This window comes from Elephas maximus, chromosome 6, assembly GCF_024166365.1.
Source record: "Elephas maximus indicus isolate mEleMax1 chromosome 6, mEleMax1 primary haplotype, whole genome shotgun sequence".
Taxonomy (NCBI): domain Eukaryota; kingdom Metazoa; phylum Chordata; class Mammalia; order Proboscidea; family Elephantidae; genus Elephas; species Elephas maximus.
This window is the reverse complement of record NC_064824.1, coordinates 101,505,238-101,522,995: the sequence shown is the minus strand read 5'-3', so window position 1 is coordinate 101,522,995 and position 17,758 is coordinate 101,505,238. Positions and strand designations below refer to the sequence as shown.

The 17,758-nt window shown below is 39.2% G+C and overlaps 1 protein-coding gene across 2 annotated transcripts in view; it reads left to right on the top strand.

The window, feature by feature from the left end:
- Positions 1–17,758, top strand: part of ICA1L (islet cell autoantigen 1 like) — a 47,372-nt gene that overhangs the window by 25,801 nt on the left and 3,813 nt on the right. For both annotated transcript variants that reach the window (XM_049887899.1, XM_049887900.1), the window contains exons 8-12: positions 468–553; positions 2,208–2,251; positions 4,227–4,301; positions 7,101–7,358; positions 10,082–10,171. In XM_049887899.1, coding sequence (XP_049743856.1) covers positions 468–553; positions 2,208–2,251; positions 4,227–4,301; positions 7,101–7,358; positions 10,082–10,171 — 553 coding nt within the window. The remainder of the gene's footprint in view (positions 1–467; positions 554–2,207; positions 2,252–4,226; positions 4,302–7,100; positions 7,359–10,081; positions 10,172–17,758) is intronic.

Sequence of the window (17,758 nt, the reverse complement as noted above, 5' to 3'; positions counted from 1 at the left end):
TTTAAATCATGTTTCGATGTGGCATCTTCCAGTGTGAAAGATGCCCTTGAATTGGTTTTATTTTTTTTTTTTTACTTCTTCTGTAATAAATGGTTCACTGGGTAGCATACTGTGTGTTTAGGCAAATTTGATGTCTCATTTCTGCTTAGAATTAAAGTTGAAAATCTTTAGCTGTATTTAGAGCATTGTACTGCAGGCTAGGAACACAGCAGAAGTCTTCTTTAGGCATATCACAAAGAGTTAACCCTGCAGCTAGCCAATAGTGTGTGTGGTTCCCGTAGGCAGCCAGGATAAACAAGTACGCAGGGCTAATTCAAATTACATTCATACACATTTCTCATATCTGTCACTCTCTGGTTCCAAAAGTATTCCTATTTTATATTCTTTAGAATTTTAATTCTCATTTTGTTTGTAGAGAGAGGGAAACATTCTTTCCATCTAGTTAACACTGAATTTCTTATCCTTAGCGACTACAAGACACTTCAAGCAAGCTTACAGAAGACTACAAAGAAGAACAAATAGAAAACAATTCTCTTACTGAAAACCTGAATAAGTGAGCAGGCAAAAGTTATATATAGTGTTATGGAAGTCTTCGCTACCATTGTACCATATATTTGGAAAGAGTTCTTTTTTCTCTGATTTACTGAATACTCATATATATGTCATTCTCCCAATCAATACTAAAAATTTATTTTGAACCATCATATATATTTTCTTTCCATTTTTTAACATGGTAGGAAAAGGAGATGACAGGAGCACAGGACAAATTGAGGTGATTACTCCAGACTGTAGTTTGGGAGACAGAGCCTTGTAATAAGAGCCATAAAAACCTCTATCCAGTGACTCCCAGAAGGGACAGCTGGAGAGAAGAAAGGGTCAGGTGCCAGCAGCTGCGTGACAACAGCCCAGAAGATCTGTGTTAAAAATCTATCTGTAGAACAACACAGACGTGACTGGGATTGGCTACCTGAAAACAGGGGCTGTTTGTGCACATCCTTCTTATTGCCTGTGTCCTTCTTATTACCTCTTCCCTTTGTTTTCCTTCAGGAGCCGCCACTTACGACTCATTTTAACCAGATTGCACTGAATATAAAAATGTACCCAGACGTAAGGCCAAAACAGTGACAAATCATATATTCTTGAGGCAGATTTTCTTGATGGGAAAATCTAAAACAGATTTTGGCTAACTTAATAACTGTGTTAGGATGTAGATTAAATAATTAAATGTCTAAATTAAATTTATTAACTTAGTTTTACATTGATATTTAAAACCATGTTACATGAAATATTAATTTTTATTAAATTGTATTTTTTGCTCACATTTTACAAGTTTTACTCAAAAATCTTCTTGTGCATTCTCAGCATTATGATGGCTACTTTTTGAGTGAACTAACAGATTCCAAGGCTCTTCACTTTGTCTTCCATCTAAGCTGTTTCAAAAACCATATATGCGTACTGTCATTGGAAATTTCATTCCAATCCACAAGTACTTACTTGCTTTGTAGGTTTATTTTTGTGATAATTGCAAAATAAATATTGTATTTTTTTAAGTGTTTTTAAAGGCTTATTAAAAACAACTTCCAGCACTAACAATTGTGAGGTAATACCCCAGAATGACTAAATCTGTGTGAAATTTCTTTGTCTCACTTTTTCATATTTCATCAGATGAAATATCAAAAATACGCAAAATTAGTATTGATTGAGAATGTTTTTGGCTAGTGTATCTTCTTTTGCAGGCATGACTGTTGTTCGAAATAGTGTACTTTATTGTTTCTGAAAGTTTTGTTCCCCTAGTTAGTTCTCAAGTGTTCTTCAGCAAAACCCTTCAATGCTTGAAAACTAAACTCCGAAGTCTGTGGCGTTGGTGTTTCCTTTTAAGCTTGGCAAAATTGACAGATGTTCTGTGTGACATAGTACCTCGCACAGTGCCTATAATGCTGAACACGTTGCGTGGCTCTTGGTTGGTACTCAGTAAATGTTTACCGAATGAGTGGTGGGATGAAGGGTTAATTTCACAGTCCACGTAGATGTACAGAAGAAACAGGATATTCTCTCAGACACAGATTGCAGGACATCTACCCGACAGCTATTTTATTTGTCTCTTCAAATTTTCAAAATATTTTAAACCACATGAAACTGTTTATTGAATGTGAATCTGAAATGAATTTTAATCAAAATCTTTGCATTTTTTAAATTTTTCACTTCAGATTAGTTTTGTTAAACGAGGAAGCAAACTTGGAAAGTGAACCAGGTAAGATGGTAAAATTCATTACTTTGAAATGATCACATTTTAAATAACAAAATAGTTTATCATAGCTTTTTAAGAGATTGTGTTAAAATCCATTTAACTAAAAAAGACCTGTTAAGTACGTCACTTTATAGGTCCCTTCTGTACAAACACTTTTTAGTTATCTTTTTAAAAGTGCCTAATGAGAGGGTCCAGTAATCTTCTTTAGGAATTCTGGTCTTCCCAAAGATAGGTGTTTTTAATTGCAGAAATCCAATTCACAGATAATAGGGTTGCATGATTAAACTTCAAGCTTTCCTCATACTTTAATTGTATAATTATTTTTTAATTATAAATATGTTATATATACCCACCCAAAACCAAACCCACTGCCGTCAAGTCAACTCTGATTCACAGCAGCCCTATGTGTCAGAGTAGAACCGCCTGGTAGGGTTTTCAAGGCCGTGATTTTAGGGAAGCAGACTGCCACATCTTGGTCCCAAGGAGGGGCTGGCGGGTGCGAACGACCAGCCTTCTGGTTGGCAGCCAAATGCTTGACCACTGCACCACCGGGGCTCCTGATTATAGATACAGCCAACATATATTTGAATCACTGTGGTAAAAGATAATTGAGGCTTTGGACCCAGAAAAACCTGGGTTTGAACCTGGGATTTTTAATCAAGTCATTTCTGCTTCTCTCATTTTTCTTACCTGAAATGTGAGTAATTTGTGTCTACTTACAGTAACATTAGTGTTAGAGATAATATTTATAATCTACATAGCACATAGTAGGCGCTTTATAAATGAGAGGTATTTTTAAGTATATACTGAAATAGAAGTTATACTGATAAAAAAAACCATTTAAGCCATAATAGTCATGAACTTGTATGTCTAACATAGCTTCAGAAGGGTAGCTGCTTGTGTGTGTATAACCCTGCACAGAAAACATGTCTTAAAGTCACAAAGGAAGTATAATGGACACCATCCCTTATATTTTCACCAACCATTCATAGCATTATTTTATCTTTTTAGTCCTGCTGCATCAATAGTTATGTACTTTTTAAATTTCCAGTTACTTATTTGTGCCTTCTCCCTTTTTTCTTGACTGATCTTGCTAAAAGTTTGTTATTCTTTCAATTAGCAAACTTTTGGCTTTGTTAAATCTTCCTACTGTGTGTTTGTCTTCTGGTTTATTAATTTCAGTTGTTTATCTTGTCTCCCATTGTAATAGGGCATAATTATTTTTTCCTTGATATGGGCCTAAAACTTGGAAGTAATTTTTTTCAAAAGTAGTGCTTTGCAGGGATTTTGGTTCATATGTTCTATTTTTTAAATGTTAAAAATATTTTTTAAAAAAAGACAGAATATGCTATTTGATCACAAGAGAGTATGCTGTCTTTTAGCACATCTGTCTGATCTTTCCCCTCATATGAGACCACTCCTACTCAAGCGCCAGTTTAGGTGAGAAACGTGGAGGTGCTGCTTACTACTATGTGCTGCTCTTACAATAAAGCAGCCTTTGAGTGAAAAGTAGACCATATCCATTCATTCACTCCTTCCACATAACGTGAACAGTCATTGTGTCAGAGGCACAGAGTTCAGGCGGAACAGACTATAAAATAGCCTTCACAGCGTATAGAATAAGAATAGGTCCACCAGGGAAGGAATAGCTTTGGAACTTTTCATTTTCAAAGGGACATAGGTATACCAACTACTGTCAGTATTCAGTACTATTATAAAGCTGTTTGTTACATCAGCAATACCAATTTGTTGTATAAAATTAATTTTGTGCGTGTGTGTATGTGTGTATATATATATATATATATATTATATATATGACTCTGTAAACTTTTATTATGTCTCCCTTCTAGATGGACTTGGTCAGTCCCTTCTAATCTGACTTGGTCAGTTGGGCACTTTGGCTTAATTATTATAAATAAGTAAATAAGTATGCTAAATTTATTGTTTTTCAACTTATCTTTTATCTGCTTTTTTCTAGCAACCGAAGTTCACAAGGAGGAACATTTTCAAATGAGGGATTTTGGAACACCTCTGTTTTCTAACTCTGAAAATGGTAAGAAATTATAATTTCACTATGTATATGGATAATTTATTATTGGAAATTCTTCAATTTTTATCTAGTATCTAATTTTTATCATTAGAAATTGTATAGGTCTCTAAACAGGGATGCAACGCTGTACTTCTACTCTTTAGCAAATCTTATTTGAAATTAAACAGTTCTTTGTTTTGTGTGTTTGGCCCCAGTCGGAATGTACCCATCCAACTGTGTGTACGGTTAGGGTGTGTCTGTCTTACTCTGTCATGTATCTCCACCATCCAGCAGTGTAGGAACTCAGAAAATGTTTATTGAACAAAACGGATACAATTTGTACACCCAGTGTTTTGAAAAACTAGCAAATTATTAAATGTCATTATTAAAGAAATTAAAATCATTTTTTAATAAACCAAAGACTGCCCCCAACAATTCTGATTTCCTTATCTGTTAAATGAGGTAGCAAGACTATATCGGCTTTAAAGTACTTTCTAGTTAAAACTACCTTGAATATCTTCCTCAAGCATTAAATGGTCTTGCCACTCTTGTTGAAAATCGGCTGACCATGGATGCATGGTTTTATTTCTGGACTCTCAATTCTATTCCGTTGTTCTATATGTCTGTCCTTATGCCAATATCATACTGTCTTGATTGCCACTGGTTTCTATTATATTTAAAATCAGGAAGTGTGAGCCCTCCAGCATTTTTCTTCTTTTTCAAAATGGTTTTGGCTATTCTCGGTCCTTTGCAGTGCCATATGTATTCTAGAACCAGCCAATTTCTACAAAGAAGTTAGCCAGGATTCAGGTAGTGATAGTGTTGAATCTGTAGATAAATTTGGAGAGTGTTGCCATCTTAACATTTATTAAGTCTTCTGATTCATGAACATAGGATTTTTTTCATGTATTCTTTAATCTATTTAACAATATTCTGTCATTTTCAGAGTGTAAGTTGCACTTCTTTTGTCAAATTTTATTCCTAAGTATTTTACTCTTTTTGATGCAATTATAAATGTAATTGTTTTCTTAATTTCATTTTTTAATTATTCATTGCAAGTGTAGAGAAGTACAATTAATTTTTATATATTGATCTTGTATTCTGCAGCCTTGCTGAACTTGTTTATTCCAGTAATTTTTTAGTGAATTTCTTAGGATTTTCTATATACAAAATCACATCATCTGCAAATTAAGGTAGCTTTATACCTTCTTTTCCAATCTGTATGTTCTTTATTTCTGTTTCTTGCCAAATTGCCCTAGCTAGAACCTCCAGTACAGTGTTGAATAGAAATGATAAGAGCAGACATTCTTCTCTTGTTCCTGTCTTTACAGGGGAAGAATCGACCCTTTCACCGTTAAGTATGGTGTCAGCTGTGGGGTTTTTTTAGATGCCCTTTATCAGATTGAGGGAGTTCCCTTCTATTCCTAGTTTATTGGGCGGGGACAATGGCATGCTTCTCTCGGAGTGATACTTCCACTTTAGGAACTGAGCACTTAGTGGAGGTGAGGCAGTAGCCTCAGTCTTCTTGGTTTGCATTTCCTAACATGGAACCATTGCCTTAGGACTCAGGGCAAGGGAGATCAGGCCCCAGTATTCTCAGCAGTACTACACCCAAGGTTGAGCCTTCATTCCATGATTGGGGCTGGGTGGAAGAAGGGATCCCCTACCTCTTGGTCATACTAGCCCAGAACTTAGCCTGAGCAACAGGTAGCTGAGGACAGGATGTGAAATGCTGACATTGTGCTCCTTCCCAGAAGATAACCGACTGGGAGCCAACCTGGAGTAGAGTCTCCATCTCTACGAGTTAGGAGGGGGAAAGAAGGAGTAGGTCTCAGTTCAGATACCACACCCTCTCACTATACTCCCCAAATTTTAGCTGATTTCCTTGAGTAAATGTTCTTCATTTGCTATATGTTCTTGGGACCATTTCCAGAGGCTTTAAACAGTTGTTTTTAAATCGTTTTCACTAGATTGACTGGGATGCAGGTCCTCAGAGCTCCTCCCACTGTCATGATGGAAGTCCTTCTCTTTCACTTTTATTGATAAAGGTGTTTAGGGATATGCTTTTTTCTCTGTTCATTGCTACTTAAGTATCCTATGGATTATGATATGAAATGTTTTCTTCATCGTTATTTTTAGAAATTCTCTTCCCCTTTCACCCAAGAATTGTTTAGTAGAAGGTTTTAAAATTTCCAGATGGAAGAGTCTTTTCGGTTTTATTTTTATAGTTTTACTGCACTGTAATCAGAATGTTGTTCGTAATATTTCTCATTTAGTAATAAAGAAGACTTTGTAAAGTTTCTTCTTTAAGAAACTTACTGATTTTTTTGTACCTTAGTGTAATCAATTTTGTGAATTTTCAGTGTGTACTCGAGAAGAAGGTATATTTTCTGTTATCAGGGTTTTCCATTTAGTCAAACAACTACCTTTTTGATATGTGGCTTAGATTTTTTTCATATTTTTACTAATCTTTTGTGCTCTTAACTCCCCCCCCCTTTTTTTTTAACTGAGAGTGGTGTATTCAAGTCTCCAATATTAGTTTGTTTTTAGCTGTTTGTCCTTGCGTCTCCCTTACTTTCTGTTTTATATAGGTGGTTGGTTATTTTGTACATAGATATTCATAACTTTTATACCTTCATTGAATATGGCCATTTCAATCTTTATCCTGTCCAATTTGAAATATTTTCGCATAAACTTCCAGTTTAGTGGTTTCATTAAAAATTATGGTAATAAAGTATGACAACGATGAAACAAATTTGATTTGTCCTACTGTTATTTCCTCAAAAAGAAAAAAAAGTTTCTGTTTTTATTTTCACTCAATAGTTGCAAAAGATCTCCTTGTAGATTCATTGGAAGGAGAGGATTTTGAGAAGGAATTTTCATTTCTGAACAATCTCCTAAGCCCTGGTTCTTCAAGTACTAGTGAATTTACCCAAGAATGCCAGACTGCCCTTGGAAGCCCCAATACCAGCCTTACGTTCCAGGAGCCTTCTGTGGGGTCTGAGCCTCTTGCTCATTCTTCCGGATTCCTTCCTTCACAGCTCTTTGACCTTGGCCTTCATGCTGCTGGAGCTTTCAACAGTAAGTGTCTACAAAATACGTGTGCCTTATTTTACCTTTGTAAAGCAAAACTATGTACTTGCTAATGCTAGAATCGACAAGATCAATTTTATCTTCAGTAGTACTAGATAAACTCTGCAGTCACAACATTCAGCTACAATAATAATGAATATAATCGGCACTGGAATTTCTGAACAAGTGAACTAAGGGCAGCTTTCCTGTCACCTCCACCAAACCCTGAATTTCCGTCATTGACTTCCCCCAGCATCTTCCCAATGTAGAAAATCAGTGTCTTGTTTAAAATGCCTGATCTGCTGTTACCTCTACTTAGGGCAGGTGGTGCTGTTTGTGGAAAATAAACAAAAAGTAAAACTTGATGCATTCTAGTTCCTGCGGGCTCAGAGATAACAAGAGAAAAAGGGACAGCTCTGGAGGCTGGTTTCAGGGCAGCCCTTTGGGCAAGGCAGCAGGAGTAGAGGGCTGTAGTAGCAATTGGGTGCAAGGTGTTTTCCTAAGGAAAGGGTCACCTATGTTGTTTATATCTTTAGGTCTCCCTCTACTCATTTGCTGCTCCACCATCCTGTACCCCCTGAGCCCCTGTACCCACCTGAGCCCCTTGGGAGTCAATATGGTAACCATCCATATTGGTTACCAAGTCCTGTCAATTCTGTTTCTAAAACATGTCTGAAATTTCCCCCTTCTCTCTCTGTCCCAACTACCAGAGCCATTTAGAGTCTCATTTGGTTTCCTGGGTTGCTGCAAGAGACCTCCCACCTAACTGGTCTCCCACCTCCAATTCAACCTGCACACTGCCTCTAAAGCTCTCTCTCCAAGAAGCAAATCTGATGTCAGCATTCTGCTTATGTGTTTTTAAAATGAAGCACCATGAACTACATAAAACCTGCCTGCGCCTGCATTTCCACCCTGTTCTTCCTTCCTTCTTTCAAAACACCATTTTCTATCACTTACTGAGTAATCCCAGATCCTCCAAGGCATCTTTCTTTGTGTCGTTCCTTTGCCCTATGGAATTCAGTGATGAAACGTGGATTTGAACCTGAGTATTTGAGTTCCTGTCCAGTGTTTTTCCATGACTGCCAACCCTGGAGGCTGTCCTCAGGATTGCCAACTGGAAATGATTACTCACTTTTCTGGCCTCCCATAGCTGTTTGTTGTATCTGTTTTTCATGGTTTTTAATGATAGTTTACCTCTTATACTTGCCTTATATTCTTGTCTCTCGTCCCATAGTAGATTTTAACCTCTAAGAAAAACCCTCATGGCACCTAAGAGTGTCATAATACACTGTACTTTGTATTATATTTGTTTATGCTCATACTGTATCTGCAAGACCATCATACTTTATCCAGTCTGCAAGCACCTCAAGGGCATGATCTATGAGTCGATTTGTTTTTGTGCTTTTTGTAACAGCAGCATAAAGTTAGCTCAGTAAATACATATTGGTAAAATAATCATCCAATACAAATTTGTTGTTTTAGTAGCCTAAAAGTAGGAAAGGACACTATTCTGTGAAAAAGAAGTGCTCTATCTAGGATAATTCAGGTGTTCTGCTGCAGTAAAATTTTAGGAAACACTTGGTCTTGCATGGCATATCGATGGCCTGATAGTTACAAGGATTTACAAACAATTCATTCTCCACTGTGAACTCCTACTCCTCTTTCCCCTTAACTTGCCACATCTCCAGCAGCTCTGGACTCTTCTCTTATTTCCTGACAATACAATCTCAACAGTACATTTTCACTACTCAAGACATCTCTTAGTCTCATCCCTGTCTGCAGGCTGACAGGACCTCCCCATTTAATAGCTGAGGCAGTTAAAACCCACAGCGTTTGAGTGTCTTGCTCAAGGTCATCAGGCAGTTTAAACAGTTAAGTGCGGACCAAAATCTGGTCTCCTACCTCCTAGTGCAGGATTCTTCTACTTCATTAACCTTTCCTTTATATCCACTTCTTTTTCTCCTGTTATGTAGACCAGGAAGGTGAGCTGCCCTGAGAGTTAAGATACATATTCTAGGAACCCAATCTTGGGGCTCAAACTGCCTCTTCTGTACAAGGGAGAGATTAAGCAGGATAATCTAAATTCTTTTCTAGTGTTCTGTTTTAATTATAGCATAAATGTTTTATGTTATAGGAAATACTTCCACTGTGTTTCCAGAGTATTCATAATGACATTTTTTTAAGGGCTACATAGTATTTTGCCACATTTATACACCATAATCTACTTAATTCCTTCCTTATTGCTTCTACTTTTTCATTATTACAGAAAATGCTGTAATAAACATAATTGTGCATACACATTTTTCTTTAGTTAAATTACTTCCTTAAGATAAATTTCTAGAATGAGATTACTGAGTCCAAGGGTATAAACATTATTTATAGGTTTAAAGATCATACTTCTTAGGTCTATTTCCTCTTTCTGACTCCTTAGAACTTCTCTTTCTATACCTCCTCAGTGGCAATCGTTTTTTTTCAAATGCACATTTATTTCAGATTTATTTTGGAAAACGTAAAGAAGCCTAATCTGACTGCAGCTGGGGCAAAACTTAGATGGTTTGTTTGAATCAAATACATAATCATAGATAAATTTTAAGAGTCGTATACCTCTTGTACTATCGAATCTTACCGTGATAGCCAAAGACTGGAGGACCTGTTATTTTTACCTGTTCTTGTTTTTCTGATACTACTTCCTACTTGACTAACAATGGATAATTCAGTATTTCCTCCCCCAGGCTGGGCCTCTCATGGAGGATCAGAGCTTCCTCTTCCCCACAAGGATAATGAGTCCGTGCCTTCACAGAGCCCAAAGAAGTCAACAAGTTGTAAGTTATTTATCTATACTGTTTCCCACCACATTAAGAATCAGTTCAATTCAGATAAATTCAGAAAAGGATCACTTTATAGTCTTTGCCTCACACTGTCCAGAAAAATATTTAATAATAAACTATAATTAAAATGAAAACTATTCCTGGCTATCCATCACTGTGGAAAGCAATGAATAGAGATTATGAGCTCGTCATAGAATACTAAGTTCTGTGCTGTAATCTTTTATATTTCATGTTAAGGTTTGTTGATAGTGGATACCATTGGGGATAAACCAGTTGCTGTCAAGTCAGTTCTGACTGACGGCAACCAAAAGGTCAGCAGTTCGAATCCACCACCCGCCCTTGGAAAACCTGTGGGGCATTTCTACTCTGTCCTGTCTGGCTGCTGAGTTGGAATCAACTCAATAGCAGTGGTTTGTCTGAGTCACTGCTTTCGCGTCTCTGCGAGTAGAATCACCAGGTCATATGGTAGTTCTTTGTTTAACTTTGAGGAACAGCCACACTGTTTTCCACAGCAGCTGTACCAGTTTACATTCCCATCAGCAGTGCCAAGTGTTCCAATTTCTCCACATCCTCTTCCGCATTTTTTTTTTTTTTTAAATCTTAGCCATCTGTAGCATGATTAATTACTTTTGTGTGTGGCCTTTCTAGCTGTGGTCTTGTAACTCCCACCCAGGTGATTCGGTGGAGCTCTGCAAATAAGGTAACTGTGGCCCACTGAGGGGATTGGTCAGTTTTGCCTTAAAAGAGGCAGAGAGGCGAGCCCCACCACCACCAAAAAAAGGAGCGACCCGCAGGAGACGGCGTAATGGGCATCCTGGCTCACGGAGTGAGAAAACTGAGTGCACTGGGTAGAGACTGAAGGCCACGGGGAAGTCCATGCCTGACCCACAAATTTGGGACTTGCCGGCCTCCATGACCGTGTGAGCCATTTCCTTTGTATGGTTCATGAGTTCTGTGAGAAGCTGCAGCGAATTAGGAACCAAAGACAGGGAGTAGTTGATGTTAGAGATGGAGCGGTACAGCAGCTTGGAAAAGTTAGACGTTTGGGACATGTTTAACCTCTGCCCCATAAGAGCCAGTTTTGTGCTGATCCTTATAAAAGAAATTATTTGTTTGCCATCCTACTGGTTTTGATTTGCATCTCCCTAACGGTTTTGGGTAACGGCTAATGGGGAAACCCTGGTGGTGTAGTGGTTAAGTGCTACGGCTACTAACCAAAAGGTCAGCAGTTCAGATCCTCCAGGCACTCCTTGCAAACTCTATGGGGCAGTTCTACTCCGTCCTATAGAGTTGCTATGAGTCGGAATCGACTTGATGGCAGTGGGTTTGGTTTGGGTTAATGGCTAATGGAGGCCCTGGTGGTACAGTGGTTAAACATTTGGCTGCTAACCAAAGGTTGGCAGTTTGAATCCTCCAGCTACTCCTGGAAACCCTATGCGGCATTTCTACTCTGTCCTATAGGGTTGCTGTGAGTGGGAATCAACTTGATGGGAGCAGGTTTAATGGCTCATGATATCGAAGTTCTTTTCATGTGTATGTCTTCTTTTGTGTATCTTCTTTGGTAAATTGTCTATTCAATTCCTTTGTCCATTTTTTGATGGAGTCATTTGCCTTTTTGTTGTTAAGTTTTAGTTCTTTTTATATTCTGAATATTAAACTCTTATCTGATATATGGGTCCCCAGAATTTCTCCCACTCTGTAGGTTGTATATTCACAGTGTTGTTAAAGTCTTTTGATGAGCAAGTTTTTCATTTTGATGAAGTCCAATTTATCTGTTTTGTCTTTTGTTGATTGTGCTTTTGGTGTTGTATCTAAGAATTCATCGTTAAAAACTAGATCCCAAAGCAATACCCCTGTGTTTTCTTCTAAAAGTTTTATGGTTTTAGTTCTTACATTTAGGTTCTTGATGCATTTTGAGTTACTTTTCAAATACAGTGCAAGATATGAGTCCAACCTCATTCTTTTATATGTAGGGGTCCAATTGTCCCAGTACCATTTATTGAAGAGACTGTTCTTTCCCTATTGCATGGACTTGGCACCCTTGTCAAAAATCAGTTGACCATAAATGTATGAGTTTATTTTTTTATTTTATTTTATTTTTTTATTAACTTTTATTGAGCTTCAAGTGAACGTTTACAAATCAAGTCAGACTGTCACATATAAGTTTATAAACACCTTACTCCGTACTCCCACTTGCTCTCCCCCTAATGAGTCAGCCCTTCCAGTCTCTCCTTTTGTGACAATTTTGCCAGCTTCCAACTCACTCTATCCTCCCATCCCCCCTCCAGACAGGAGATGCCAACACAGTCTCAAGTGTCCACCTGATATAATTAGCTCACTCTTCATCAGCATCTCTCTCCTACCCACTGTCCAGTCCCTTTCATGTCTGATCAGAGTTGACTTCGGGAATGGTTCCTGTCCTGTGCCAACAGAAGGTTTGGGGACCATGACCGCCGGGATTCCTCTAGTCTCAGTCAGGCCATTAAGTATGGTCTTTTTGTGAGAATTTGGGGTCTGCATCCCACTGATCTCCTGTTCCCTCAGGGGTTCTCTATTGTGCTCCCTGTCAGGGCAGTCATCGATTGTGGCCGGGCACCAACTAGTTCTTCTGGTCTCAGGATGATGTAGGTCTCTGGCTCATGTGGCCCTTTCTGTCTCTTGGGCTCTTAGTTGCTGTGTGACCTTGGTGTTCTTCATTCTCCTTTGTTCCAGGTGGGTTGAGACCAACTGATGCATCTTAGATGGCCGCTTGTTAGCATTTAAGACCCCAGACGCCACATTTCAAAGTGGGATGCAGAATGTTTTCATAATAGAATTATTTTGCCAATTGACTTAGAAGTCCCCTTAAACCATGGTCCCCAAACCCGCACCATTGCTCCGCTGACCTTTGAAGCCTTCAGTTTATCCCGGAAACTTCTTTGCTTTTGGTCCAGTCCAGTTGAGCTGACCTTCCATGTATTGAGTATTGTCCTTCCCTTCACCTAAAGCAGTTCTTATCTACTAATTAATCAGTAAAAAACCCTCTCCCACCCTCCCTCCCTCCCCCCCCCGTAACCACAAAAGTATGTGTTCTTCTCAGTTTATACTATTTCTCAAGATCTTACAATAGTGGTCTTATACAATATTTGTCCTTTTGCCTCTGACTAATTTCGCTCAGCATAATGCCTTCCAGGTTCCTCCATGTTATGAAATGTTTCACAGATTCGTCACTGTTCTTTATCAATGCGTAGTATTCCATTGTGTGAATATACCACAATTTATTTAACCATTCAGCCGTTGATGGACACCTTGGTTGCTTCCAGCTTTTTGCTATTGTAAACAGAGCTGCAGTAAACATGGGTGTGCATATATCTGTTTGTGTGAAGGCTCTTATTTCTCTAGGGTATATTCCGAGGAGTGGGATTTCTGGGTTGTATGGTAGTTCTATTTCTAACTGTTTCAGATAATGCCAGATAGATTTCCAAAGTGGTTGTACCATTTTACATTCCCACCAGCAGTGTATAAGAGTTCCAATCTCTCCGCAGCCTCTCCAACATTTATTATTTTGTGTTTTTTGGATTAATGCCAGCCTTGTTGGAGTGAGATGGAATCTCATCGTAGTTTTAATTTGCATTTCTCTAATGGCTAATGATCGAGAGCATTTTCTCATGTGTCTGTTAGCCGCCTGAATATCTTCTTTAGTGAAGTGTGTGTTCATATCCTTTGCCCACTCCTTGATTGGGTTGTTTGTCTTTTTGTGGTTGAGTTTTGACAGAATCATATAGATTTTAGAGATCAGGCGCTGGTCAGAGATGTCATAGCTGAAAATTCTTCCCCAGTCTGTAGGTGGTCTTTTTACTCTTTTGGTGAAGTCTTTAGATGAGCATCGGTGTTTGATTTTTAGGAGCTCCCAGTTATCTGGTTTCTCTTCGTCATTTTTGGTAATGTTTTGTATTCTGTTTATGCCTTGTATTAGGGCTCCTAAGGTTGTCCCTATTTTTTCTCCATGATCTTTATCATTTTAGTCTTTATGTTTAGGTCTTTGATCCACTTGGAGTTAGTTTTTGTGCATGGTGTGAGGTATGGGTCCTGTTTCATTCTTTTGCAAATGGATATCCAGTTATGCCAGCACCATTTGTTAAAAAGACTGTCTTTTCCCCAATTAACTGACACTGGGCCTTTGTCAAATATCAGCTGCTCATATGTGGATGGATTTGTATCTGAGTTCTCAGTTCTGTTCCACTGGTCTATGTGTCTGTTGTTGTACCAGTACCAGGCTGTTTTGACTACTGTGGCTGTATAATAGGTTCTGAAATCAGGTAGAGTGAGGCCTCCCACTTTCTTCTTCTTTTTCAGTAATGCTTTGCTTATCCGAGGCTTCTTTCCCTTCCATATGAAGTGGGTTTATTTTTGGACTTTCAGTTGTCTTCCATTGGTCTTTGTGTCTATCATTTTACCAGTACTAGACTGTTTTGATTACTATAGGTTTATAGTATGTTTTGAAATCAGTGTGAGTACTCCTGCTTTCTTCTTCTTTTTCAAGATTGCTATGGCTATTCAGGACGCCTTGCAATTTCATATGACTGGCTTTTCCATTTCTATAAAGAATGCTGTTGGAATTTTAATAGAGATTGCACTGAATCTGTAGATCATTTTGGGCAGTACTGACATCTTAACAATATCAAGTCATCCAGTCCGTGAACATAGAATTTCTTTCCATTCGTTTAGGTCTTCTTTAATTTTTTTCAGTAATGTTTTATAATTTTCATTGTAAAAGTCTTTCACATTTGTAAAAGTGGCATGGCAGTGGCATCTGACTTCCTCTATCTTCGCAAGGGGGAAGGAGAATCAACATCAACAGCCTAAGGCTGATTCCTATGAGGTGGAGTTCAGAGGTGTCTCCTCTCTCTGCGATCTTTCCCAATTCTGACACCAACTGTCCCTCCCACGATACTCTCTACTTCTCTGCTGGGTTTGACAATTCATTGCAGTGGCCACAAAGAACTCACAAACAATACTCACCATATGGGGTTTATTAGGGGAGTAACAGGTTACGGTTCAGGTTTAGGAATGCTCAGGATACAGTTCTTCCATCAGGACAGCCTCTTCTCAGCCATGCTCACAAACATGCCTCTCTCTGGCCCCTCAGCCTCTGCCCTGCTTGGGCAAGTGTTACAAAGCTCTTTTAACTCTGCCGATAAGTGCCCAGAGGCACCACACTCCGCCAGCAAGCCTCCTACCTGAGGGTGCACAGCTCTCTTGCTCCGTGGGCTAGGAAGCCCACCATGCCGTCTCCTGCTGAGCTCTCTTCTACCAACACTTCTCTGCCACTGCTTCTTGCTGTCTTCAGTGGTACAGTTCTCTCTCGGTCTCCTGGTTCCAGGAGCATCTCATTGCAGAGATTCTAAATTCAAGGGATGCGCTTTGCTCTTGGCTCTTCTTCCTTGGTGGTGGTGAAATCTTCCTTCTGCTCTGGAATTGGCTGTCGCTTAAGCTAGAGGGGTGGCAAAACTGACCAGTCCCCTTGATGGGTCACAATCAATTTATTTGCACAGTCCCACCCAATCATTTGGGTGGGAGTTACAAGACCATGCCAAGAAAGGCCACACAAAAGTGATCCATCAAACCGACAGCTGCATTCTTGTTTAAATTTATACCTTGGTATTTTATTCTTTGAGATGCTATTGTAAATAGAATTGTTTTCTTAATTTTCCTTTCAGATTGTTTGTTGCTGGTGTATAGAAACCCAACTGCTTTTTCATGTGTTGACCTCGTACCCTGCAATTTTGCTGAATTCCTGTATTAGTTCTAGAAGCTTTCTTGTGGATTCTTCGGGATTTTCTATAGGCTCATGTCATCTGCAAATAGGGAGAATTTTACATTTTCCTTTTATTTCTTTTTCTTGCCTCATTGCTGTGGCTTGGACCATTTCTTTGTCAACTGAGATGGTCATGTGGTTTTTCTCCTTGATTCTATCAGATGTTGAACTACCCTTGCATTCTTGGAATAAATCCTACTTTGTCATGGTGTATAATCCTCTTAATATGCTGTCAGATTTGATTTGCTAGTATTTTGTTGAGGATTTTTGCATCTATAGTCATAGGGAATATTGTTCTGTAGTTTTCTTTTGGTGTCTTTATCTGGCTTTTGTATTAGGGTAATGCTGGCCTCATAGAATGAGTTAAGGAGTGCTCCTTCCCTCCTGTCTATTTTTTGGAAGAGTTTGAGCAGGATTGGTGTCAGTTCTTCTTTAAATATTTGGTAGAATTCCTCAGTGACACCATCTGGTCCAGGACATTTTTTTGCTGGGAGGTTTTTGATTACCAATTCGACCTCTTCACTTATGGGTCCGTTGTGATTTTCTATTTTTTCTTGAGTCAGTTTAGGTAGATTGTGTTTCTAGGAATTTGTCCATTCTATCTAAGTTATATAGTTTGTTGGCATACAATCGTTCATACCATTATGATCATTTTTATTTGTCAGGTTGGTTGTAATGTTTCCAGCTTCATTTCTAATTTTAGTTATATAATAGGATGTTATGTGATTTAGATGTTCTGCAAACACCTGGGTCCATGGGGCACAGGCTCCTGTATGTACACGCCCGGGGGCTGCTGTGTGGCATGCAGCCCAGGCAGCTCCCGCTGTGGATACGTCAAGTGAGCACTCAGTCAGGTCATGGCAGGAAGGCTCCAGGTGTTGGCCAGGGCAGTAGGGGAGCAAGCAGTCTTGGTGACCTGACACCCCTGCCGCAGCCACCCCTGAGGTGCCTGCCGACCTTGGGTGCTGGGGAGTAAGAGCAGGTGCCCACTCCTCCCAGCAACAGGAGCACCTGTTCCTGCAGGTGGGGTGTGGCAGAGTGGGCCCACTGCCCAGTTGGGTTATGGGCTTCCCCTGGAGGGTGCGCACCGGACCAGACATATATGCAGTCAGATGTTGGCAGAATGGATTTGCATCATCTTTTTTTCTTCATAGCCTAAAGGTTTGCTGATTTTATTGATCTTTTCAAAGAACCAACTTCTGGTTTTGTTGATTCTGGATTTTCTCCTATTCTGTTTCATTTTCATTCTCTTTCCCCATGGATTGCATTTGTTCCCCATCCCCCAATTGTTGAAGCTTTTAATAGTCCATCTGTTCACCAACCGCATCTATTATTGAGACCACCCTCCAGAATGTGTGTGAATATCAAGGACTCTGATCCAGAGCACGTGTTCTCCTAGTGTTTTGAAGATTTCCTTGTACTTCAGAGAAAAAACAAGCAGCAAAATACAGCAGTTTTCTGATAGTCCACTGCTCCGGGATTGCTGTCATTACTTTATGTAGGCTGCAGTGGACTGTTTATTTAGGGCCTTTTCCACAAAAAAAAAAAAAAAAAACTTTTTTTTTTTTTTTGTTTCCACGTGTAGATTCAATTCTGTTACCTCTGCAGTCAGTAGCCTGATTCCACCAGAGGGCGCGCTGGCCCTTTGACTTAGCCAGCAGGGACAAGGTGCTGCTGTGTAAGGGCCCAGTCTCCGCAATCGTCTGCGCACTGTGCAACCACAAATCCTCATGGGGAAAGGTCTCCACTGCTCGCTCTGGCACCAGGCAGCCACTCTAGGAATG